Source organism: Limanda limanda, chromosome 20 (assembly GCF_963576545.1).
Source record: "Limanda limanda chromosome 20, fLimLim1.1, whole genome shotgun sequence".
In the NCBI taxonomy this organism is placed as follows: Eukaryota; Metazoa; Chordata; class Actinopteri; order Pleuronectiformes; family Pleuronectidae; genus Limanda; species Limanda limanda.
Window position 1 is genome coordinate 9,896,123 of NC_083655.1, and position 26,799 is coordinate 9,922,921.

Consider the following 26,799-nt stretch of genomic DNA (forward strand, 5'->3'; position numbering starts at 1 on the left):
ATATATGATAGTAATTATACCAATATAAAAGCAGTATATAGTAATAATGGCAGCAACAGTATATATAATAATAATAGTAATAGTGATATAATAATAGTAATTATAACATGTACACATTTATAAATATGTGTATATAGACCTATGTATACAAAGAATATACAGAGAGTATGATATAATATATGATATATAGTAGAGGTATGAATATAAGTATTTGACTATACAATAGGTAATGTAATATACTATGAGTGTAAGAATATGTAGACAGAGTGTGCAAAAGACAATATTATTGTATAAAATTATATATAATATCAATATGGTTTATATGAACACATGTCACATATGAAGTGTATATGGAGCGGAGTGTTGTACAGGGTACACAGTGCAAGGAGACAGGTTTAGTGCAGTTCTGTGATGGTGGCTCTGACAGAGGTAGAGGAGTTGTACAGTCTTAGAACTACAATACAAGGTCGTAGTGTAATAATAATATGAATATTTAGTATTTCATTTTCATACTACTTTAAAATCTGACTTTGGTTACTTTGTGGGAAAAGTTTTATATTCAAAATATATGGACAGCTTATAACCACCTGTATTTATTGTTTATAACATGATTCGTAATATATTATAGAATTATGCTTACTCTTAAATGCAACGGGAATAATAATACAATAATATGATGGATATTAACATAACTTTCATGGGCTGTACTTTTACTTTCGTTACTTTAAGTAGACTTGTATGTGTTTCCAGTTCTTTTATTTTGATTTAAGTAAGAATTTAATACAGGGCATTTATGTAGTATTTGTATACAGTAGTTTATATATAAATACTATATATATATAAAATAGGAACATGCACTATTTTAATAATAAACAAGGAGTAAGAATTTGAATACAGGGCATTTATGTAGTATATGTATATAGTAGTTTTTATATAAATACTGTATATATATAAAATAGGAACATGCCCTATTTTAATAATAAACAAGGAGTTGAAGGACATATAGTGAGTTTATAAAACTGCTATTAATGTTTACCAAAACTCATACACAGCATAAACCAGCAGGCTACTAGTTAACATCATGGAGCTTTTGGGGCTCTTGAGAGTCTGGAGCCAAGGACAGCTAAAAAAAGTGGAAATCCTAACAAACTGAATTAGTTTTGTATAGAACTACAGCAAATAAGAGAATTGATACTTCTAGTTGTGTTTTTGTATGATATAACATTAACATGATCGTTTTTTTTGTGTGCGATTACATTTCACATTATTATTTATTCAGAATCTACAGGTTCCCCAAAAGCTTTTATTTTGGAAGGCATACCAAGAGGTATCCGGTCTTGTGTTGTATTTTTCTTAATGCAAATTGGTTGAGACTGAGGAATGACAACATTGAGAACTCAAACAGTTTAAGAGTGTCACCTGCAGGTAGAAAGACAGGACAGGACTCATCTCCAGATATCAAACAAATCCTAAATTTGCATGAAGACACAGAGAGAATATATGGCCCAAACAACTCATAATGTTATGATATTATATGATATAACAAGCATGACTAAATTTAACTTATCATGCAATATAATTCATTAATGACTTAATTATAAATGGCAAGTGTGGAACAATATAATATATAAACTACCTTAATTTTGACTGGTAGAAAACAGCAAATATCCATCCTTGGGTATTGCACTAGTTTACTATGCTGATAATGCAGAGAAAAACAATAATCTTATGTGCTGTGATCGATTAAAAGAAAAAGTGGAACGAATTGAGATGTTCAGCTCAGTTAGAGATAAACTAAACACATTTTCAATAGAGAATTTTATATTGTTTGCTTTGCATGAATGGAGCCATAAAACCGTGGTTGTACAGGTTTTGCCCAGAGGGGGTCAGCAGAGTTCAGTTTAAAGTTGTAGCAAAATGAAATGTGGGCAAGCAGCAGGTTGAAAGCAGCAAATATTCTCCAGAGGTTTTGCTTGAAGATTAAAACCTCAAAGCTTCTCATACATTGGACTGTTAACATCAGGATGATCCTCTTATGTGCAGGAGGTAAATAAAACATAAAAAATTTAATTAAATTAAAAACAAATAATTTAGTTTTTCTATTTGTGACTTTTTGCAGCGCAAGTGTCATCTATTGGTTGTTTTACTATTTGCATGCTTTTTCCTAATTTGCAGTGCATTGAGCTCTCTCGGCCACCGTACATATAAATCATACAAACACTCGTGCGCTCCAATACAGATCTGCAGCCTTTGGTATAAATGCTATATTCTAGGTTCAGTAGCCCACCTTCTTGCCTGGCATTTTGTCATTTGATATGACAAAATAAAAGTGTTACCAGATTAGATTGCGATTTATTTATGTGACTTGAAATGAGTGAAACCAGGGGGCTGGGAACCCCTGAGTCCCCCTCAAGGGCCCCTGAACGCCCCCTGCACCTCCTCGCAATGAAAAGCTCCATTCTGCTACAGAAGGTGACAGCAGAGTCCTCCAGCCGACCGCCCGCCTCCTCAGAGATCCAACCAATGACACCGAGCCTCCTCCGGCCTCTGGCCAATCACACGTTAGCACCCGCCTCATTCCCGACCAATCACTTTCGAGTGTCGACTCCTCTATTCACAGCCCCCGTTTCTGACCAATCGGAGGCGAGGCCGCCTGCGCAGAGGGCTGGGCGCGAGAATCGGCGGGATGGACAAACACCGTGAGGCGAGCGGAGGAGAGAAGTGACAGAGCCCGGGGAGAGAGGAGCAGCAGCGGCCACCTTCCACCCGGTTCCACCGCAGCAGCGCCAGAGGTCCCCAGAAGAACCGAGAGGCAGGAAACACACACAGCGACGCTTCCCTCTGGAGGACATGTTACCGACTCACAGCCGGGCGTTTACCCAGAGAGCGTAGCGCCATGCACCGGGTACAGCAGTGACTTAGCCCGCTAGCTAGCCGAGTAATGCTAGCTGGAGCCCCCCGCGTCCCAGGAGGAAACCAGCGATGACTGACAGCGACTCTAGCGGATCCACGCTTGTTAATGTGAGAGCTGCCGCCCGCAGGTTCGTCTCTGAGAAGCTCCAGTCCTCCCGCAGGCGGCCATGGACACCGTGAGGACACGCAGGTGGGTGTCTTCTGCTGCTGGGGGTGCGTCGTCCGGTGCGGTGGACATCTGGTTGTCCCTGCCTCATTGGAAATAACGGTGTCAGTGCAGATAGGATATTCAAAAAGTTTGCGATTTACTACTTCTTTCTACTACGCAATGGATGATTAACAGTGTGCATTCTCCAGCAGCCTGGAAATAAGCACTGGTAGTGTAAAATATTGAAGTTATGGCTTATAAATCCTGCAAAGTGTTCAAATCATGGGTTTGCATGGTTGCTGTTTCTTTAGTGTTGTTCCACACATACTACAGGTTAATAGAATGTGGTTAGTATGCATGGGAGGCGCGCAGTCCATTGTCAAGCAGCAGCAGCATCTTTGGAAACACAACACTTGAAGGTGACAGGTCTGTTAGATAATAAGGCTCAGATGCTGTCTTGTCCAGATCAGAAGAAAAGCACAGATAAAGAGGTGCAGTAAAATGTGTGTTGTGTATTTTATTTTTTTTATATTTCACCTTTTTAACATTTTGCTCTCTAGGAATAAGTGGTTTCTGCCACAAGGTAAATAAAGCCGTGGAGTAAAGAAGTAGGTTGCTTATAGTTCTCAAAGCCCCTCTTTGTTTTTCAGGAATGGCCCCTGATAGAAAGTGCCTAAGAAAACAAACAAAACAGATTAGATTGGATGTCTTACATGTTGAATTATACCGACCAAGACAGACAGAATATTGATTGTGCACAATACTGCATCAAGTGTTGTCAATCGTAATAATTATGGCTATTAAAAGCATTTAATTTAGGATAAATTACAGTTAATTTAATGATTGAGCGATCACCATATTAAGTGGACACTATTTTGATAATTGTTCCATCTGTAACATTTACTTGTTCCACTGACTTTTATTGTCATGAATTGAAGAAGTTTCGGAGCCAAACAAACTTTGAGAGTTAAACGTAGGTTGAAGGAAATTAATGTGAACCTTGTTTAATATTGTCTGACATTTAGAAATGAAAAGGTACAATTTTTAAAAAAAATTGATCAATCATAAATGTAAATAACTGTTGGTTGAAGCTTTTTTATGATTATCATCATCCAGCTTGTTTATGTTTCATCCCCATCTGGACATATAATGGAAATGGATGGGTGGCTCCTTTCTTTCTCTTTCAGCGCTTTTGAAAACCTCCTAATTTTTATTATCTGGCGATTATCAAAGTTAAGCTGGTGAATAACGTTTTAAATCAAATATGGAGATGTTATATAAGTCTGTCTGTTTTTTGAAACTTTTTGAACAACTGGACCGTTAGAGCTCTGCCATTCCCCTGACCACACCCCTCCCCCATCTAAATGACGCACACTGGCACACCTCTGGAGGTGAAAGAGCCTGTTGATCGCCCCTTTCGCTCAGCCCCTCCACGTCCCTCCTTTCTGTTCAGAGCCCAGTCCAGACTCATTTCCCCACTTCTCTTTGCTATAGTGAGAGAATCAGGCCACCCCAAATCTCAATTGCCATGTTCGGGCTTCCTTACAGGGCTGATGAAAAACCTCAGGAGAGCAGTGTTTTCCACTTGTGTGTGTGTTTGTGTGTGTGTGTGTGTATGTGTGATTTCTGAGGTTTTCTGTATGGTAACAGCTCTTGGCAACAGCAAACTTAATTTCTCCTCTATTTATTAAAGTCTGCTCCACTACCACAAAGAAAGTGTTGCCCAGCAGCAACTTTTATGGGAACACAGACGTCCAGTGTTACCTGCCAACTTCTTATGTCAGGAGAGAGGAATTTTGTGTTCATTTATTTATACGCGAATACAAAGTCTTTCTCTCTTACTCTGAAAGGGTGGCTGCGAAGCAGAATTGTACTAATACACAGTTATCATTTTACTATTAATATGTTGCTCGAGTCACTAGTCTCTAGAAAGGCTGATTGCCATTGCCAAATTAAATGCGTACGGTGCGAAGTGATGTTCTCCTCTCCTCATACAAGCTTGTTGAATCAAATTGTTGGTGCTTATACTGCTCACAGTTATTAGTTCTTCATTAGCCACATCTTTCATTCACCTGCATTATAGGAAATAACAAGCCAAACAATTTTAAATGACAAAATAATTAGAAATATTTACTTAAAGCTGAGTCTCTGGCTTACCCTAACACTTTTCTATAGCTCGAGAGCATGTTCAGTGACAACATATACTTTAGGTAGCTCTATACATACTTTGGTCATCTGTGCATTTGCACAAGCATTGATTTTATTGTCTAATCTGGCAACATTTCCATAGCACTATGGATTCATGCAATTTTCATTCATATCGGTATTCCTTCCTGGAGTTATTGACCTTATAAAGAAATGCTGGCTCTGTTAATGAAATCTGCTCTTTCTCCTGTGCAGTTTTAGCAATGATGAGGATGAAGAGGTGATCTCCACAGACACCGAAAGCAAAGAGAGGATCAAAGATAAAAAGACACTTTGCAAAGTGAAGTGGTCCCGAGATGAGGTAAGTTTATCAGGGACTTTTGTAGGTTATTTTGATATGTGAAATGGAGAAAGCATGAGATTGGAAATTTTTGTTATTGCTAATAAAAATGGGTTTTGTGCTGTTCATTACATGGGAACCTTAACAATTACTGCTTGTTTGTTATTACATAATAGTACAATGTAGAAAGTTCCTAAGGATGGATATTAAAGTGCCTTCACTCTGTTGTCCCCCCCCCCCCCCCCCCCAACTTTCATCCTTCCTCTCAAGGATGAAAAGCTGAAAAAACTGGTTGAGCAGCATGGAGCTGAGTCCTGGAAATTAATAGCCAACTTTTTTCAAGTAAGTAAAGTGTAATACGTTTGCATTGTGTATCTCATTGGTTTATGCAATACTAGTCTGTCCCTACCCATTCTAACAGTTAATAACAACCAAAACCATTTACTAATAGTATTTTTTATATATTCCCTTAATAGGATGTTTTTCACAGTGGAGTTAAGTCATGAGTGCAGTCACTGACAGATTTATTTCCAGCTGTCAGGAGTAAATATAACTGAAGTAGTGGTGTTGTGTAATGAGGTGTTGTTTTTTGTGTGTCTCTGTCACAGGGGAGGACAGATGGCCAGTGTCAGCACCGCTGGCAGAAGGTGCTCAACCCAGAGCTGGTGAAAGGACCCTGGACAAAAGAGGAGGATCAAAAGGTAAGAGGAGCTGGGAGTTCCTGCTGTGGACAGAAAGAGGGATGACTACAAATGTAAATGATAGGTGAGACAGAAGGAAGATGTGGGGAGTGTCAGGAGCTTAGTCTAAATGAAAGAACAAGTCCCACAGTATGCGATGTGTTTTCAACCTGTAGAACAACACAGGCTGTGCACATGCACAACTGTACGTCCCGCCAAAAACATACTTTTCTTTTTTGAAAAGTAAATCCATGACTATGTCATCCCTAATAAAACACAGACTTTCCATGTCACTTGTTTGGAGCCGAGCCCTTCTTTGTACAGTGGGAAACTCGAATGTCTTTCCCGGCTCTAAGATGAGCAATGCATTCCTTAAATGGATCACTATTCTCTAAGAATGTCGGGAATGCTCCTCTGAAATCTTGGCATCATAACAGAAACACACAGCTATCAGTAATGTTCTGGAGCTGCCAACAGTGACATCAGCTGCAAAAGGCCAAACAAGCTCTGCTGCTGCAGTCAAAGCTTTCTGAACGCTGGAGCTGTTGTTGGCTATTAGAAAAGTAGAAAGATCACATTTTTCCTTATCTTCTCAGAGCTTGTTGAATGAATCCAAGTAAAATTTGACTCCATCCTTCATACAGTAAAAGATGACAAAGACAACTCACAGAATAGAATAGTGTATGGACTATTATTTTTCTGATTTACGGATCAAAACTGTCTATCAAATATCAATTATGTATTTATAGGTTGTTGACCTGGTACACAAATATGGCCCCAAGCGTTGGTCAGTGATCGCAAAGCACCTCCAGGGGAGGATTGGAAAGCAGTGTCGTGAACGGTGGCACAATCACCTCAACCCAGAGGTGAAGAAGTCGTCATGGACTCAGGAAGAGGATCGAATCATTTATGAAGCCCATAAACGTCTTGGCAACCGCTGGGCAGAGATCTCCAAGCTTCTTCCTGGACGGTAAGATAGCGCTGCTCGTTCATTGCTTACTGTATCTCTATAATGGAGGAGGTGATTTGCTATAAAAGCCATATCTTATCCCCAACAGGACAGACAACTCCATCAAGAACCACTGGAACTCCACCATGAGGAGGAAGGTGGAGCACGAGGGCTACCTGCAAGATAACAGCAAGACCCTGTCCTCCTCTCACGGTGGAGGGAAGAGACGCCACCACAGGCTGTGTCCCCCGACTCCAGCAGAGCCTCAGAGCTGTGATCACAGTCCCCTGTCGATACCAGGACCCAACCAGGTCCACTCTCACTTTCCTCTTCATACTGTGTGGTGTTTGAATCATTAATGTTTGTCGTCAGTGGGTTTTTACTTGTGTTTTACTTGTGTGGTTGTGTGATTCTCTGTGTTTAAGATGGGGGGTTATACGTGTGACCCTCACAGTGGACACATGATGGATAGTCTTCCTGAAAATTCAGGCTTCATTCAGGTGAGTGTTTCTGTATTTCCTCTGCATGCTGGTGGGGAGAACTTGTGACATTCTTTATTTTCTGGACTGTTTCTAGATATCCTTGTGATTGCTAACTCTGGACTCCAAGTCAAATACTTGAATGTCCTGTTATTTTCATCTAACATTCAATAACAGACAAAAAGGGGGCTGATCTCAAACCCTCCCTTAAAATATTTTATGTGTAAATCTGTTGTTTTTTTTGTCTGCTTTTCTTAACACCTTCCTTTCCTCCTGTCCTCTTGACCTCCCCTCTCTGACGTTTGTTTATTCCAGCCGTCGTGCCTGGACGATCCTGACAGAGAGCAAAGAATTAAGGAGCTTGAGCTGCTGCTTATGTCAGCAGAGAGTGAAGTCCAGCGACAAGTGCAGTGCAGAGGTCCATGTGTAAGAACACACTCCCAATGTGTGTTAGCGTACTTAGTCAGCATAGCCCGCCTGTGTCTGTAGCTTACATACACTGTAAAAAGGGCCATTAACATGAAATATCCCATTTAACTGAGTCTTAAAATTCAATTAAGATGAGATAAAGAAAAAATTATGTCTGGTTCAAAAACGTTATGTTATTTTTTAAGCTTTTATCAGAATTGATTTAAAAAGGAAAAAAAATTACAGTAACACTCGATTTTTGAAAATTAATCTCTACAATTGACTTTACCTTGCTTTATGGTCAATACGATTTTAAGACTCTCGCTTTAATTGACTCTGTGATGGACTTTTTGCAGTGTATAGTTGTGAAAACAGGAATGGCGCACATGTATGCGTGCCTGATGTGCTGTAGTGTTGCTATAGTTACTACCTTCCCCATCTTGCTACTCATTCAGACTGGCCTGAAGCTGTGCTTGGACGCCACCTACACCCCTTATTACCATTGTTCCCTCCACCAACCCGCTCCCTCATCTCCCCCGGTCCCCATGCCCACACACAGCCAGCAGTTTGGATTTGGCCCAAACACTCTGTCCCTCCTGTTCCTGTTCTGTTCCTGTTCTGTCCCCTCTGACATTTCATTCACTACCTCATTCTTCACAGTGTGATTTCATATTGTGAGATTTAGTGGTCAAGATTTGTTGGTGTTTTCCACACTTTCTTTCCATCTCGATCATTTCACAATGAAATCATATCAGTTTTCCACAACAAATAATCCACCAAACTTCCGGTGCAGCCAAAGATCCAACACCTGTGTTCTCTTCCTCCTTCCTCCCTCAGAGCTTGGAGCAGTACTCCATCTGGTCAGACGGTTTGTCCGATGACACGTTGACCACAAGTGGCAGCAGCTTGGAGGAGCAGGCAGAGAGAAAACCCTGGAGGGACACTGACATTCCCCAGGCTCCTGCAGCACAGCTTCCAATCTCTCCTAGTAAGTTCCTGGCATTGGAGGCCAGCACCGTGCTCTCCAGCCTGCAGACCATACCGGAGTTTGCAGAAACCATGGAGCTCATTGACTCCGTAAGTAACAGGAGGAGCAGAGCACAGATGTATCGCAATATGAATGTGTTGAAAATACTCTTGAATATATTAAAGATCTATTGTAGATGTGTTTTGCTCTGCAGGACCCGGGTGCGTGGAGTGACGTGGCCAGTTTTGACCTTTCAGACACAGCGACACCGCCCAGGCACAATCTGGCAGGCTACACCACCCTCCTGCAAGAGAGGACCATGGATAATTCAATGGATTACACTCTCAACACTCCCATTGCCGTATCAGGCCGAGACAAGAACTGTGCTTCCTTTGGTCTTGGGAGTGTCACTTCTCTGACTCCCATCAACTCGTCCAAACCTTCCCAAGCATCCACAGGCCGGAGGAGGAGGAGAGAGAGGGGAGAACCATCTCCTTTACGCGAAAGGACCTGCTCGTCTTTCTTGGAAAATAACTCAAATTCTCCAAAGAAAACGCCAACAAAGTCACTGCCATTTACCCCATCACGGGTAAATGAAATATCTTATTTTTTCCTCTTCACACACACACACACAAATCCCTACCTCAGCTGACTGCTTTGTGTTTGTGGTTGTATTGGTCCTGTGACTGACCCGCCTTGTGTGGTTGTTCCCAGTTCTGCAACATATCAGGGGCGGAACATCTGAGTCTGGATAACCCTGCCCTCACCTCAACTCCTGTGTGCGGCCAAAGGTGTCTCCTGTACACGCCGCACCACAAAGAAACCACACCGAAGCACCAGAAGGAGAATGATGGGTAAATAACAGCAAAACATAAAATCCAGAGGCTTGCTCTACTTACTTGGGCATTTTCTACAGTCATATTTTAATCTTGATTTTGTCAGATTGTAAAGAGAGTAACCAATGTGGAATATTCTCTGTCAACTCTCTAGTTCGCGGACACCCAAATTCTGTAAAACCATAATGATTCCAACCCCAAGGACACCGACTCCTTTCAAAAATGCTTTGGCTGCTCAAGAGAAAATGCACGGGCCCCTAAAGATGGAGGTAAGGTGTCCAATGTGGCTGCTTGCCGTATTTATAATAACTTCCTTATAAACATATACAAATGTATACAGACAACAATTCCATACAGTACACTTCCACTTCATGGTTATATTTATGTGTCTGTCTGTGTTTTTCAGCCGCAGCCTTTAGCATTTCTAGAAGAGGATATTCGAGAAGTTCTGAAGCAGGAGACCGGAGCAGACATCTTTAACAGAGCAGACCACCAGCCAGACTACAGAGCATGGAAACATAATGTATGTGTAGGATGCACATCGTTTCTCAGTACTTTATGACAATTCTGCTTTGAACAAACACTTGCAGATACACATATTTGAATATTTTCCAAGTTAATCGTAGCTCTGAAATACAATTCTAGTCCTTCCCTGATGGAATAAGATTTATTGCTTGTATCTTGCTCCTTTTATTTTCAGATCGATGGCCCAGCTAGAAAAGTGCGTAAGTCCCTTGTGCTAGACCCTTGGGGTAAAGACTGCCTCAACACCCAACTCTTCCAGGAGCAGCGCAACAACACAGAAGTAAGTCACTTCAAGAATACTGGTATAGATCCTGTAGCTAGATGAGAAAACAAATGTGAAAACCTTTGCTGGGGTGATGGGCCTCCAATGGTGCCGTTGCGCTGCCTGTACGGTCGTCAGCCAGGAGCCACCCTTTCACTTCATCAATCATTTAGTTAATCTACTTCTTTGTTATAAGATTCACCATTGATGGAATGTCATATTGCAGAAGCAGGAGGAAAGTCTTCTGACGAGCTCCTCGCTGGTCACCTCGACCCCTGAGCAGGAGGAGTGCAGTCGCCCTTTGACTCCTGCACGAGAGGAGCCGTCACTCGTTCCCGTGCATCCCCATCGCTTTACGAGCCTGCGGGTGAAGAAGCTCCCCTCCTCCCACAAAGCACCAAAACACACAGCTGTTCAGGTAATACCCAAGTCAGTTGATTGCCAGCTGTACAAAAAAGCAACACATTTGCAGGTCATTCACAGTAAAGCTGTGGCGGCAGAGAGTCTGCTAATTTGATACGTTTCAGACAAAATGATGTGAACTATTAAAAAATGGGTGGTGTCATTCTAACAAGTATTGTTTTTGGATAGTGAGCCACTCCTGTAACTCCTGGTTATTTTCTCCGCAGGTGAGTGAGTGGGAAGCAGTGGTTTATGGGAAGACAGAGGACCAGCTGATTATGACGGAACAGGCCCGTCAGTACCTGAACCCTTACCCGTCCTCTGGCTCTACCTCAAGGACCCTTGTGCTTTAAAGCCGTCCCCTCACTGCGCTGGCAACACTACCACACCCATCCCAACATCGAAACCCTCCACTGAATCCTGTAAGAGACAATCCAGTGAAGACAAATGATTTTTGTCTTTATTTTGATACAAAAACGCACTGCCAACGACGTCCACACAAAGGCATGGCTGCCTACTAACACACATTTCTACGTCACTGCCCGAGTAGTTGGTTGTTTACAGCTTGGACTTGTGCTCTCTTTTGAAAACACAACCTGGCTACATGAGCAGTTTTGTACAGATATGAAAAAAGGCTAGATTTGTTCCTGCACTAGTTAGAAATGTTGAAACAACCTGCACATACAGTAGGCTGTAGAAATAGTGTTTATTACTAGCAGTGGCTGCTTCTGAGTTTTATATTGTTAATATATTGTTTAAATAACCAGCAAGACATTTTATGACGTGTTGCAACTCATTGTGTATCAACTTGTTTCGCTAAGCTGCCCCGTGCATGCAACATCTGTAGCTTTTTATTGACTCCCATGTATCTTTAAAATCCCACCGGGGGTTTTGAGCATAGACACTTACAGTACAGAATATAATATTAAGCATCGCAAGCATTTAAAACTAGAATGGCGATCAGTAGAGCGCATCAACTGTGTCCCTCATGATACCATATTTGAATTCATTGTATCTGCACCAAATTGCCCACACTCATAAATATCAGACCTAAACAAGCCGGATTTTTTTCATCAAGGTCTTCGGAGTAATCATGAAAAAATGTTGAAAACGCCAAATCTCGCTTTGTTAAAGAATGTGACAAAATTTCCTGGTTTCTCACCAAAATTTAATCAGTTCTTCACTGACTTTTACCGCATCCCTCCACCAAGTTTTGTGGTAATTAAGTTAATAGTTTTCGCATAATCTTGCATACAAACAGACAAGTGGATGGTTGTGAAAACACATGACATTCGAAGGGACAGCAGTGTTATTGCTGAATCACGGTGATGTGAAGTTTGTCGGGATGGAAATAGAAAGCGGTCAGTATTGCACTACTGAGTCGATTTTGCTGCTGAGAAAGAAGCAGTGTTTTTAAGGGCTAACTGGATAGCACTTGTGATGGTGTCTTCTTCCTCTTTCTTCTTTAACAACACATTTCCTTTCCAAGGCCATAGTGTCCGTTGAGACATCGGTTGAATGTATTTCATTGCAATGTACATGTGTAAGAACCTCAAGAATGGAAGGGTACTTTTTATGTTTATTTCTGTTTGTTTTATTTATTATCTGCTTAGATTTTAATATAAATCGGATACCATGAGTTTTTAAAAGAAGTTTAACTTTGCTGACATAACAGCCTCAAAAATAGAAGAAAAACCCCTCACATGCTCTAAAAGCTGTTCTGAAGAATAATAACCGTTTCTTTGGTCAGTCGTCACTGACTAGTTTTCATATCTTTAGTGTTCTACAGGCATTGGGTGGCGAAGGATCTAATTTTTATGTGAAGGCTGTAGGTTTTATTTATTTAATGTTTACTAATTTATTTATTTCTTTAAAACAAATCATTTAAGAGAAATTATTGAAGAATTTTATTGTCTTTTTAAAAAATAATCAGGATTGGGCTACCGTTCGGTTCCATTACTCCAAGTTAGACAAACGTGCACTGCCACTAATTTAAGTTGAATTTCTTTTTTTTCTTGGACAGGCAAGATCTAGCAAATAATAACCAGTGTCTAGTTGACTCTTGTAACATACAGAGAGGTCATATTCCTTCTAGTTACTCAAACGTGCTCTTTGCTATAAGGTAGCAGGACTCCATCTCTGACCTCTAATCATAGACAAATTGCACTTTTTACTCATTTGATTTGAAATGCTTGTTTGTTCATTCTGATGATGTAGCTCTTGTCCTTTTTATTTGTGTGTTTGAGTATGTGTGAGTGTGTTAGATGGATGTCTCCTGAGTTTGTTATGCTGACATTAAGCTCAAGCTGCTTGATTTGAACATATATTTTTTTCTCCTGTTCTGCTGCAGAAATGTGTAAATACACTACATTTAATCCTTCCATGAAACATGTTTAGACAAAAAGTCACAGCTAACACCGAACATCCTGTTTCAACAAAATCTGAATTGATCACTGCTAGAGCAAGCATGTCAACAACCTTGTATCCTGCTGAACGCCCTTGATATATATTATATATATATACAAATATATTAATGATAATTTCCTTTTGAGGAAACACTGTGCTTCCACGTTCCATGAAGGGAAATTTTTTTTAATCTGGTTAAGTAACACGACAGCTATAAATGGTCTTTGTATTGTCTGCATTGATGGAACCAGTATTAGTTATAATCTGGATTATCCTGCGTTAAGCATTGGAGTGAGAATAAGAAGGGAATCTTGTCAGGGAGATCAAGTGGAAAGATCTGGAGTAAATGGTACACAACTCTAAAACAGAAAGTAGAGTAACATCCACATATGACATTTGTGTAAAAAAAATTGTGTGTGTGTCTAATCTGTATATATTTGTTCTGTTGCTTTGACTTGTTTTTGTGCATTCCATATTGTTAAATTCAAGTTAACATGTTTGTACGTTAACAAAACACGGCCACGTAACATCATAGGTTTTGAGGGAAGTACATAGACAGGATGGTAGCATTTGTCGTATACTACTGTAGTTATGCATAAGCGATACACAAGATGCTAGACTCTGCTTTTAAATACAGAATCACAGACTTACAACTATGTTTAGTAGCATTTCCAGTTGAAATCATAACCAAGTCACCATAGAAATCCTGCCAACTGTCTTTGTAACCGTGTACTTAATTTGAAAAAAATAAAATAAATGCGTTTGTTGCATGACTTCTGTGGTATTTTGAATTTCCTTTCCTCCATGTGTCCAGACAGTACACACCTCCACCGAAGCCCAGTACTCCCCTAATGAAACTACATTGAGTCTAACTCGCTTCAAATTGCACTAACTCATGTATATCAGCCGCCTAAACATGCCTACATTTGAATAAAAACAAATTAAATTAATAAAAGCATCCACAAATCTCGCAATGCTAAAGAAATTAGATAAACGATTCCTAAATCTGCCTCCTGATGTGGATCCGCACCACAATGTAATGGTTTCTTTCCAGACCCATACCGTATCCTTGGTGATAATCTGTTCAACAGTTTTTGCATAATCCTACTAACTAACAGACGACAACATAACTTCCTTTGCGAAGATAATAATTAGGTTATGTTACATGGTGTTTCCCGTGTAATTAAGTATAACATGCTCACAGCAGTAATAGCAACCATCTTGACTTCTTGCCAAAATTGTAGTTCTCAGGAAAAGAAAATACAGTACTTTTAATTGTGTTCAGTCACTTTTCTCCAGGTGGATCCGACTCAGGCAGGTGAACTGGTGAAGCCTGCGTCTGACGTCTGATAGAGTGGTTTGAGCCCCTTCCTCCTGTCATGTGTGCATGTGTATGTTGGGATGCTGTCAACTTGGCCTGGGGTCCGGGGACACGAGCCCCCTCTATCAGAACAAGAGGCCTCTCCACAGGGTCAGCTGCTGGCCCTAAAGGGGCCCACTCACCCATGACTTAATGCCCCTGGGCTCCTTTTGTCCTCGGGGCTGTTGGTTTTTTTACGGGCCCATTCGCTCAATTGCCCCCCAAATGGAGGGCGGCAGAGAACGTGAAGACTTGCCTTACGCAGAAGCAGCAGCAGCGCACACGCACACAAACAATGTGCACATGAACACACGGCCGCCGCATGCACGCCGTGTCCACTTAATCAATCGGCCCTCCCTTCCCTCTCATTCTTGTACAAGAGGGTCTTTTGTTCTTGGGTGACCCGCACTAAGCTGAAAGATGTCAGGGACCTTTTGCCTCTTAATTGGTTATTGGCAGCCGCCTTTCCACCTTATGCTCCATGGATGGATTTAGGGACATCAATCATCAGGTTCTAGTGACTTGTCGACGTGTAGGCAGGTACCTCTTGTGCACAGACTTGGATTTACAAATCTGCTACTGTGGGAATCATTTAAAGTACAACATATTCCATCTTTTTAATTTGAATATAATGTAAAAGCTTGTCCTCTTATATCTCCTGTCATCGTGTTAATGGACATCATGTTTGTTAATGTTATTGTTTACCTTATCGCCAAGGACGTGAAACACTCGGCAGAACCAAATCTATCTCCTCTGCCTTTCCTCTGAGCACTTACACATAAGCAAAACGCACAAACTCTCTCTCTAGCACACACACACACACACACACACACACTGTTTGCCTTTGTGTACGCTAGACAGCAGATGGCAGCCCATTATAAGGCTGACAGAACAGTCATCTGGCAGGCACCCTGTTACCCCTCCTCCCCCGCTCCTTCACCCCCCAGTCCCCCAGAAGACAACCCGGCACAGAACTGAACAGCAGGGATAGGATACTTTTCGGCGGGAGAGTTCCACAGACCTGGGATTGTGTGTGTGTGTGTGTGTGTGTGTGTGTCTTAAAATTGGACCCTGGCCCTTCCGCCCCTATATAGGTCACTGTTTCCACTTGGGTGTGTGAGCGCGGTGTGAGGTGAAGTGAGGCTCCCGTTTGACTGAGGTCTCGCCGTGTTTCAGAGCAAAAGCATGAGGTCTAATCCGAATTTGAATAAATCGCTGTCAGGCGCAGATAAGCGAGTTCTAATCCTCTTGTGAAATGAGCAGCCAGCAGCTATCAGATAACAGATCCGTTCTCTTTTCGTTCACCTCTGATTGGTGCACATCTCGTAGATTAGATTTCATTGAGGAAAGCTTGTTTGTCTGGTTTGTGCGAGGTATTCTCAGATTGTGTCGCGCTGAGATAAGACGCAACACTAACATTCTCTCTATTCTTCGCCTCATGAATCTCAGTGTGCTCCAGGGACCAGTGGAGCTGTCTTTTTTTTTTGTGTTGGTAACATTTACACCCTTCCCTGCCTCCAAACACTGGCCCCAGAGTGACTGCCTCCTACAGCCTCTCTTACAAAGGATTATATCAAACAGTGGGGGAGGAGGAAGGAGGAGGAGGAAGGAGGAGTGTGTTTCCCTGCAGAGGTCAAGGCCAAGGTGAGGATTAGGCTCTGTGGTTGTGTCCTCTGCGGGGATGTAATCTACAGCCTACTCTATAGAGACAGTACGACGCGGGGGGGGAAGCTGGGAGGCACCGCAGAAGAAGAAGAAGAAGACGACGAGGACGACTACGTGTGACTTCTGAGAGCTGCCTTGGCGTTGCTGGGGCAACCCGCACAATCCGTCAGCGAGGCTTTCAGCGGGCCTCAATTCCACTTCCTCTCGCTTGAGAAAGCTCGCTCTCTGCTAAATAGGAGGGAGGCCCCGAGTGTTCAAAAAGGAAAATGAGCAGGAGTTGAGGTATGAGGTAATATACTGAGGCATTTTCCACTGGAATAAAAAGATGTGAGCCAGGGAACGGGTTCGCTGGTTTAATAACTGTAATTATAATGTTAAGCAGCATTTTACACATACAGATTCACATGAGGAGATGAAGGGAAGAAACTAAAATGGTGAAACAGAAGATTGGATCCCTTATGACATCACTGATTTCCATTAAGGTGTTATCTTACTTCCCTTCATAACCCTAATACTGCAGTGCCTGTTGGAAACCTGCCTGCTTGTTTGACCTGTGGTGATGCAGGTTGCAGCTTTTCTTTCTGAATCTGTAAAAGTGACCTGCAGGAACTGAACAAGTTTAAAACACAGGACTCAGTGTGCAGGACTCAGTCTGCAGGACTCAGTGTGCAGGACTCAGTCTGCAGGACTCAGTCTGCAGGACTCAGTGTGCAGGACTCACTATGCAGGACTCAGTCTGCAGAACCCTGAAGCCACCGCTGCTGCACAAACAGCTGTTCACCTGTTTATTGAAAGTTTAGTGAAGCTGGACTCACCTTAGAACCCCGATCTGGAGAATCAGTTGTCCTTGTCATTGTCATGAACAAGCACTGGTCGTCCGTTTATTAAAATGAAACATTCAATATTACACAAATAAAAACCAAATTCGACACTGCACTTCCTTAGGCCTAAGAATACACAAGCCAAGTATGAGATAAACCGTTGTCAAGATATGCGTTCCACATACAGACAGAGATTTGTGGTATTTCTAGATTAGATAGATAACTGCTGTCACTGTGATTATATATATTGACTTGTATATATCATTTTATGAAGCATATACCTGGTGTTTGAACTTGTCATGCGGAAAAACAAGGAAGAAGTCAGCAGCCGCTCAGCTTGCTGTACGTTCATGCTGCCCTTCTAGTCACACCCCCATCAATGATGTCTCAGCAGGCACTGTCCATCAGATGTAATTGAAAAAGCACCGTCTGTGACATCATTGAATCATGTGTGTGTGTGTGTGTGTACAGTCACAGAGAGGAGCATTGTCTTGATTCTTGCAGCCATAGTCAAGGATGCCCAATAAGAGTTTGCTCAGATCAGGATGTCCAGGACCTGTCCTCCACATTTCAGAGGTGCCTCCGCTCGCCCCACCACAGAGAACTCGCCTCAGCCACCCGGCACAAAGAGAAGGGCCTCCTAGTCGCCCTCGAAGGCCCCATTGGTGGCTCCCTGGCATTCACTCTTTTTCCGGCACTTGGACAGAATCCTGTGGAGCAGGCCCGGGGATCTGTGTGTCTGCTGGGAGGCCACAGGCTGAGGCGGAGGGGTCTGCAAGGGCCTGCGTACCGGGAAGGGGTCCGCGCTCTCGCCCTGGCCCTGGTCCAGCACCATCCCTCCTCCTGCTGCTGCTGCTGCTGCTGCTGCTGCTGCTCCACCACCTCCTCTGCTCCCCCGCCTGAGCGCCTGCAGGATGTGTCCACTGGGGGACAAAGAGGAAATAACAAACACAAAGGCCCTGTTTATTCCTCATGACCCAAATTCCACCGCTAGTAGACAAGACAGGCATGGAGCTGTACAGAGGGTTCTGTGTAGTGTGTATATGTGTGTGTGTTTGTGTATGTGTGTGTGTGTGCGTCTGTGTGTGTGTGTGTGTGTGTGAGTTTGTTTAAGTGTGTAAGCAAAGAAGGCTGTCAAATATAAACACCACCTACACTCACACAAACTGGGAGATAGTTACAGCACCCAATCAAACAGCTCCTCTTAACTATAGATGAAAATATTTACAATTTCCAAAGAAAAATATTAATTATTTGTAATGAGGAAAAAAAATATGATTGTTCTGTCATATTTTCATTTCCTTTTAGGTGAATGACTACAAAGCCTTTCCTTTCCCCCGCTTTTCTTTGGCCTTAATTTGATGCAGTGAGAGGGGAACGACTGGTGTGTGTGTGTGTGTGTGTGTGTGTGTGTGTGTGTGTGTGTGTGTGTGTGTGTGTGTGTGTGTGTGTGTGTGTGTGTGTGTGTGTGTGTGTGTGTGTGTGTGTGTGTGTGTGTGTGTGTGTTTGGGGGTTTAGTAATCAGTGTGCTTTGTCGACTAATGAGGGACGAGAGGGGCCACCTGTTCAGGGGCGCTGGGCGGAGAGCAGTGGGATGGGACTCTGTGATGGGGGATGTGGTGAGCAGCTGCTGGGTGTGTGTGTGTTTGTGTGTGTGTACATGCACCTTATTGAGGGGGGACATCTGTATTTGTTGTTGTTGCTGCTGTGTGAGTTTACACCTGACACTTACTGTCCATATCTGCTGCGTCCTCCAGCCGAGTCGTTGTCCCATGCCGAGGTTCTCAGAGACAAACTCCTCTGCCGGACTCTGGGAGGAAGATTCAGCTGAAAGGGGAAATAAAGTGTGTTTCACTGAGGTGCTAAAATAAGCTGCACGCTGCTTTTTATATCCTCCTTAATCTGCCCTCTGTTTCTTCACCTGAAATCACATTAAACAGCTCAAACTCTTCATTCTATTTTTACCTCAATTCATTCCTTTATTTAGACATTTGTTAAACAATAGCTTTAAATGTATTTGTACCACTTGATCGTCCGAGCTGCTATTACAACAAGTGTATTTTATCAAGTTTATTCAAACAGTAAATTATGCCACTTCCCAGAACAATACCAACTTATTTGAAAGAAAATTATATATGGGAGATTTTTCATATTCTTATACAATGTTTTACATCTATTGTATATTAATATACATGAATTTCAGCCACATGCTCTGTATATTGTAAAAGTATGTATGTTCAATTCATGTTAAATCAAATTCAATTCAATTCAATTTTTAGTGCCATATCATAACATACATCATCTCAAGGCAGTTGATCTAGTCTTTCTATATATATATATATATGCATATAGTGTATGTTTTCACATATAGTATATTATTTATGCATTAGAAAGTTAGGATTATATTCAAATTTTGTACAAATTATGACTTAAATCATGAGTCATCTGAGCTGCGAGTCTGATAGAGAACCCCTCCATCCTGCAGTGCACTGATGATTCACTAGAGGGCAGTTATCACATGTCGTTGATAATAATAACAACTGATGAAGCTGAGGATTTGGAGGTCTCAGAAAAGTTTTAAATATGGTATAAACCTGTAGGGATTAGAAAGTAGTCGAGCTCTCCTGTTAAAGAAGTATTTCTCTGTAACTTGCATTACATTTCTATTGGGGTGCTTTTCCAATCCAATCCAAGAAACACTGGATGCTACACTTCATTGTGGATATTTATGTTCTTTATTTAAATATTCGTGGCTGAATATGCAACAATCAGAGTTTCTCAACCTTAGGTAAAATGAAATTAAGAATTTAAATAACACAGAAAAACAGCGTGAGACAAAAATATCTCCAACAAAATAATAAATGTTTCCTATTTTTGATATATTATAATTATATCAACTCCTAATCCTCATAGTAAGAAGTTTAAACCCTTCACTGTTCTATGATACAGAATTTAAACCACGATTTGCCCTCAGACATTGGACATCATCCTGGTCCTGCTGCATTGCTGAGCACATTCAGGCAGAAAAAAAAAGGAACCAACCTGGCTCAGCTCCATCACACAGGAGGCGGGGAAGTGGCCCTGCTGGCCGTCCTGCCTCCGCCCAAACCAAATCCCCTCCTCATGCTTGGACAGCACCAGGACTACGTCACCTGGACACAGCTCCAGCTCCTCTGGCCAGTGGGGCCTGTAGCTGTGCACCACCACCATCTAATGGACAAGAGGGACACTAACAGCTTGACTCTGCCAGAAATTGCAAGATGCATTTTCAAATCATTCAGATCAGGTGTCTGCTGCAGCGATAGAAGCTGTTGTCAGAGTCCGAGTGCACTTGGCAGTTGACAGGTCGAACTAAGTGAATGGAGAGGATTACACGTCAAGACTCGGAGATTATAACGGGCTGTGCGGTGAAACAGAAACCCTAAATCTGGGTGTACTCTTCATTATGTGTTCCGTCTAAATACGGCACCAGGAATTACATAAATGAGACACATAATGGAGCTGCAGGAAATTGACTTTACATAACTTCAATGTCAAACTCATATCAATCAATGTGGGGCAGATGCAACACTTTAGGGGGGGATTTAGGAAATGTTGTTGTCTATTTCTGTGATTAAAAGTGGATGTGATCAACAACATGCAGCCAAAGACTGAAGCTTTCGATCAGTGAGTGGATTTTTGCATTGAGATGAACGGTTAACTTGCCTTCTCCACATCTGTCCTGTATCGACACCTCCCTGTGAATCAGCAGGAGAAAAAGCTTGTTTGATCAATTGCCAATTGTCTGCAAGTGCACATCTGATCCTCTTCACATAGCTGCATGCACATACAGTATATGCTATGCCCTTTACACAGAGAAATCAGATTTACATCATTATTCATTAATCTGACATTGATGTGTCATCTTCCTCTCACTCTAGATAATGTCATGCTACGCCACGCTTCACTGCAGATATGATTCCACTCACCTTGTGGAGCAAGGACGGTGGTGAACACCTCAATGTGCTCATGGCCGTGCATGTAGATGTGCTGCATCTCGGTGGATCTGCAACTTGCACCCTGGCTCCTGCTCTCACTCTCTCCGTGCACTACCCTCAAACAAATGCAGCTGACTAATCCACTGCAGCGCTGACTGGAGCTGGCCACAAGCAACAACACATCCTCCCAGGAGTGCAGCACACACACAAGCATGCGCAGCACAAGACTGGAGACACACACACAAAATAAAATCTAAGCTGAGTGCAGAAAAGTGTAAGATTATGAGGCTGATTCGGGTTTTTAAGTGAAATATCTGCAGATACAGATCTGTATTCAACATTTTGAATGTCAGCTGCATGTGGGATACAAGGCGGCCTCCATCCTCAGGCTCATGCTTGACCACCTCGTCTCCATCCCTATTGTTGTTTGACCATCTGGTCACCAGCAAGATGAGTTTGGAGCCCGCCGCCACTTTCCGCCTGACGTGGATGAGAATTCATAATTTCCCCTCATCAACAGGGCCTGATTGATTTGGGGTTATTGACTGTGGACTGTTCCATGGGCCTGGGTGAGCAGGGACAAAGATGAATGGCGGCTTGGGGAGGGGGGGTGGACAGGGTGCGCATTGTTCAACAGATGGTGATTGAAGCCCCCCCCTCTCCCATGCCCCCCCACCCGTTCATCACCACCACCACCACCTTTGCTGTGAGCTGCGATTAAAGAGCATCCATCAATAACATGAGAGATCAGCGAGCCACATGGGGGTGTCTGGCTGGAGTCGTCCGGCAAACCTGCAGCAATCATGAAAAATAGCATTTGATAAACATTCAAATGTTTATTACACTTGCACCATGACTTCTCTAACTTTATATGACTTGTATCCTTTTATTGTTTTATCTCTGTAAGTGTCTTTAGGGCAGGTCCAATATTCAACTCACTTTTATTCTGCATTATTATTCTGGGTCTGTTTTTTTTTTCTTGTTAAGAAAAATGTCTCCATGGGGACAAAAAAGTATATTCGATTTGATTTATGTTCAATGTGAAATGTGCATATTATTTCCCACATGAATTACAAGCTGTTACCGGGAATTCAGGTTGCATCAGGTCCTCGGATTAGCTGCTCAACAAGTTTGTTAGTCGGATGAGAGTTAATGGATGAGGCCACTAATTCACCTCATTATCTCAGTTGTCACAGTCACACACACACACGGCTCTAAAACACTTGAACATGACATAATTTAGACCAAAACACTATTAGTTACTCATGTTATACAAATATGCATCTCAAATTTGTTATTAACAAGTTCTTATGGATTTCAGACGCCCACAATATCATTATAGGTGACTCTTGCTTGAAGAGATGATCAGCCACACTTCCCTCTGCTCCCAGTTCAGCTCTCAGCCTTCAGTCTAGACACCGAGGCCAAAGCAAAGCCTTTACATAAGCAGAAACCACAGCTGAGCCCCTTAGAAAACCGATCTGATGTTTACTTCTAGGAAGAGAAAAACCACATTGAGTGAGAGCTGAGCTGCCCAGAGTTCATTTATGTGTTTGGACAATTTCGATCAGTTTAAATGAAGAAGGTATTAAAAACATATTAGGACCATATGAACGACAAAGTTCAATCTGTTGCTTTAATAATCTGATTAACAGAAAAAATATGATATAATATGAATTGGTCTATGTCCGAATGATAAGATTAACTGAGCAGGTTTCTCTGAGCATCATTGCAATTTTTTCATTTTATTTTGAAGTTGTTAGGCTGGTGCGACTTTTGGTTTCCTGGTTTGTGCTCCACAACACCGACCTGTGACAATTTAGACGATAAACCTAAATTTAACAGATGATTTGTCTTGAATCATTATTATTAACTCTATTATATTAACTTTTATTTGTATAATCTTTAACAGAAAGTGGTGACTACTGTGCACTTTGCAATAACTCAAATTCTCAATGTTTTGAAGCACTGACAAATCCCACTTCCTTCTTATTACCTTTTCTATATTTATACTTCATTGCTGAGATTAAATCGTGTTTCCCCTGTTGTCTTGTGTTGGTCACCAAACTATATTGCACAATAACAAAAAAGCAACGCACATTTCAACAAGGTGTATACTTATTTTTTAACCTTTGACATGTACAAATTGCTCATTTTGACCGACTTACAGGCCCAAAGTGAATTTTCACGATGCTACAAAAGAAAAGCAACACATGTGAGAGGAAAAGTTGTGAAAACTGACTTAACAATTAGTTTCTGGGTCATTTTCGATCGGTCGACCAATCACATGAGGGGCCCAGAGTGGGACACAATCAGGATGAATGTTATTATTTACTCAGTCTGTCTTAATGTTTGAAATAACCTGGTTAATATATTTCAATGTTGTGCTGTGATGTCAATAAATTCTGGATTCCGAAAGGCAGTCATGGGATTTTTATTTACAGAGACTTATTTATTTTTTTTTTTTTAAACATTAATATGAGGTGGAAGATCCACATACATCCTGCACAGTCACAACATCACCCTCCTCTTCATCATCATCAGTCATTTGAATGTTGCATCAAGGATGTGTTGATGCCAAGGCACAGCCAGGAGACACAGGAGGCGAGAGTCCTCAATGCTTCCCAGGTTTAGATCTCCTCTTCCCTCCTCCACCACCTTTACCTCCCATTCCACCCATTCCTCCCTTTCCTTTACCTCCCATTCCTCCCTTTCCTTTACCTCCCATTCCTCCCTTGCCTTTTCCTCCCATTCCTCCCTTGCCTTTCCCACCCTTCCCTGACTGCTGCCCCTTGCGTCCCTTCTTCCCGGCCATCTTCCTGCTCTTGGCGGCCTCCTCCCGGTCCTCCTCCCTCATCTGCTTGTTCACGGCCTTGGTGATGTTCAGCTGCGGTGACTTGGTGCCCAGGACCCTCAGGAGCTCCAGCTGCTTCTTCCTCTCGCCGCCGAAGTCGCCGATGAGAGCCTCGAACTTCCTCCTCTTGCCGGTGTTCTTCGGCGCCTTCTCCTTGGGCAGCCGGTCCTGGAACTGGCCTACGGAGGCCGTGGAGGTCCTGGCCACGCTGACGGCCCGGGACAGCTCGTCCTTGTTCTGCGAGACTTTGGGGGTCAGACCCACGCCGGGCACCTTGAGCTTCTGCGACCGGGCGATGTTCCTCAGCCGGTTGAGCTCGTTCTTGGCCACCCGCTCCTTCTTGGCCTTGACCCGCTTGGCGAACTGGTCCTCGTTGGGGTCCGCGGTCACCGGCACCTCGATCAGCCAGTCCTTGGTGTCATCGTTGGCCCTCTTGTGGCCCCAGCGCCGCCTCCAGTCCTTGGCGTTCTCGTCCCACACCAGGTTGGTCTTCTTCTTCTTCTGGATCCCCTTCAGCTTGGCGAACTGCTCCCACTTGGTCGGGGGTCGGGCCTTCGGGGGCGGCTTCTCCCGGGGCAGCGGTGTGGCCGGCACCGGCAGCTTGGCCACGATCGCCTCCTCCACCCGCTCCGTGGGCTGCTTCCATAGCTCGTTGATGAGGAGCTGCGTGTTGTCCCGGGCCAGCGACAGCAGGAAGTCCTCTTTCTTCTGGGCCCTGAAGTCCCTGGACTCCACCCGGTTCTTGTCGCAGGCCAGCAGGTTCCCGACGTCGAACTCCAGGTCCAGCTCCTTGTGGACCGTGATGCTCCGCAGCTTCTCCGCCTCGTCCCGCTCCGCCCGGGCCAGCAGCTCCTCCGCACTGCACGCTGCCATGTTGCTCGGATGCTGTGGATCAGTCAGCGACACACGTGTGGAACCAGGAAAAACACCACGATGCTCTTCCGGGTCACAGTTCACCCCGGAGCGGCGCTTCCACCGGTGACCATTAGAGGGCGACACCGTTCCGCTTCTCTCTGTGTGTGCTTTGAGATTGATCCATCGATTGAACCATAGATCCATGTAAGTAACCAATGAGAGTTGATTTAATCATAAAGAAAACATCAGATGTGAATAGAAGAAGACTCAAAGAAAACTAAAAACTTCATGACACGAGTGTGGGACAACCTCAGTGTCTCCTTCAAAGAGTAAGTATGAATTATCAGAATCAGAAGTATTTTATTGCCAAGAACGTTCACACATACAAGGAATTTGCTCTGGGAATTGGTGCAAACAATGAACATAGAAACATAAAAACGCAATAAATACAACATGCATAGGAGACTAATAAAAAATGGGAAACCAGTATATATTTACTCACTGTTTACTTCTTATTTACTCACTTTTTACCAATATTTATACAAAGTAACATTTATTTTGAGATAAACATTTCTGAAAAAATATAAAAAGTGAAGTAAAAAGTGAAATGCTAAATGCAAAACAGTTAACAGTGTCATATTGCAATATGCAATGTAATGCAGTATAATTTAATATAATATGATATAATGTGTTAATTTAACACATCCTAGAGGTGTGGGGGTTGAATAAAAGTCAGAGTCAGGTGGGGGTCCCGGGCCTTGTTGATAAGGCCAACTGCTGTTTATATGCCAGTGAAACACTGTAAACCTGTTTTTGAAAGGTGCTGTACAGAGCAAGTTTATTATTATTATTAAAGTTATTATAATTATTATAATTATTATTACTCTTATTATTATTATTATAAGTAGTAGTATTACTCCTATTATTATTGTAATCATTATTAGCAGTAGCACTACTACTATTATGATTACTGTTATTATTATTATTAGCAGTAGTACTTTTACTCTTTATTATTGTTATTATTATTATCATTATTATTATTCTACATGCAGTCATTTAACATATGTATCCTCACTTCCCTCAGTGAAAATCCATCATCCTCATCATCGTCATCGTCATCGTCATCACCTTAATCACCGTCCTCAGAGGCTCCAACGTCCTGACGAGGTGATAATAAGCAAACACGGTTTTTTTTGGGGGGGGGGGGCATTTATATATATACACTTGATCTAATAACACAACGTTCATACAAATGAGCCCACAGGGTCTGTTTAGTTTCGGCTGTGGAGCTTTTGAATGTATCACACGATCTTCATCAGCATATGGAGTTTGTCACAGATTTCACATCACATGTTATCCAAACTGACCCTGGAAACATCACACGTTATAAATACAATTTCAAAAAGCAAGAAATTATTTCCAAATTGACACATTATTAGTGTTCAGTGGCTGGTTTGTATGGTGTTTTCTTTCTTTCATTTTGTTATGATGTTTAAAACACTCAACAGGAAATTTAAGTGCATCTCCTGTGCTACGAAAGAATATTTCTAACAACAATTCAAAGGCGTTCTTCGTGATCTGGATGTACAAACTCTTGTTGTGTTTAAACACCAGAATTATATCACTAACAAAATACAACAGTGCAAGAACTCTCCCAAAAAGTGACAGTTTAATAATTTCAAACAGATGAACAAAATGAAAATGGAAACATTCTAATTTGCCCTACATAGGCTACATATATGTTATAAAATGGTAAATGCTTTGTATGTATATAGCGTTTTTCTTGTCTTGATGACCACTCAAAGTG

At 42.3% G+C, this 26,799-nt stretch overlaps 2 protein-coding genes across 2 annotated transcripts; one reads left to right on the top strand and one right to left on the bottom strand.

Moving 5' to 3' along the window:
• The first annotated feature begins 3,080 nt into the window (after nucleotides 1-3,080).
• Nucleotides 3,081-11,407, top strand: mybl1 (v-myb avian myeloblastosis viral oncogene homolog-like 1). Its single transcript, XM_061094144.1, has 16 exons — nucleotides 3,081-3,103; nucleotides 5,462-5,567; nucleotides 5,817-5,888; nucleotides 6,155-6,247; nucleotides 6,976-7,196; nucleotides 7,285-7,486; nucleotides 7,601-7,675; nucleotides 7,970-8,080; nucleotides 8,900-9,139; nucleotides 9,226-9,618; nucleotides 9,744-9,883; nucleotides 10,020-10,134; nucleotides 10,272-10,388; nucleotides 10,566-10,670; nucleotides 10,879-11,070; nucleotides 11,282-11,407. The coding sequence occupies exons 1-16, from the start codon at nucleotides 3,081-3,083 to the stop codon at nucleotides 11,405-11,407; spliced, it is 2,331 nt and encodes a 776-aa protein (XP_060950127.1).
• A 12,300-nt stretch (nucleotides 11,408-23,707) lies between these two features.
• Nucleotides 23,708-25,043, bottom strand: rrs1 (ribosome biogenesis regulator 1 homolog). The gene has a single exon (XM_061093846.1). It carries the CDS (start codon nucleotides 25,008-25,010, stop codon nucleotides 23,898-23,900), a length of 1,113 nt encoding a protein of 370 aa, XP_060949829.1. The 5' UTR covers nucleotides 25,011-25,043; the 3' UTR covers nucleotides 23,708-23,897.
• Nucleotides 25,044-26,799: the final 1,756 nt, after the last annotated feature.

What these genes read in the sequence shown, in the direction of transcription:
- rrs1 (XM_061093846.1), bottom strand. Translation starts at nt 25,010, where the DNA reads ATGGCAGCGTGCAGTGCGGAGGAGCTGCTGGCCCGGGCGGAGCGGGAC.
- mybl1 (XM_061094144.1), top strand. Translation starts at nt 3,081, where the DNA reads ATGGACACCGTGAGGACACGCAG. An exon ending in CAAAAGAGGAGGATCAAAAG is followed by an intron (nt 6,248 to 6,975) that starts GTAAGAGGAGCT and finishes ATGTATTTATAG; the next exon opens with GTTGTTGACCTGGTACACAA. An exon ending in TGCCATTTACCCCATCACGG is followed by an intron (nt 9,619 to 9,743) that starts GTAAATGAAATA and finishes GGTTGTTCCCAG; the next exon opens with TTCTGCAACATATCAGGGGC.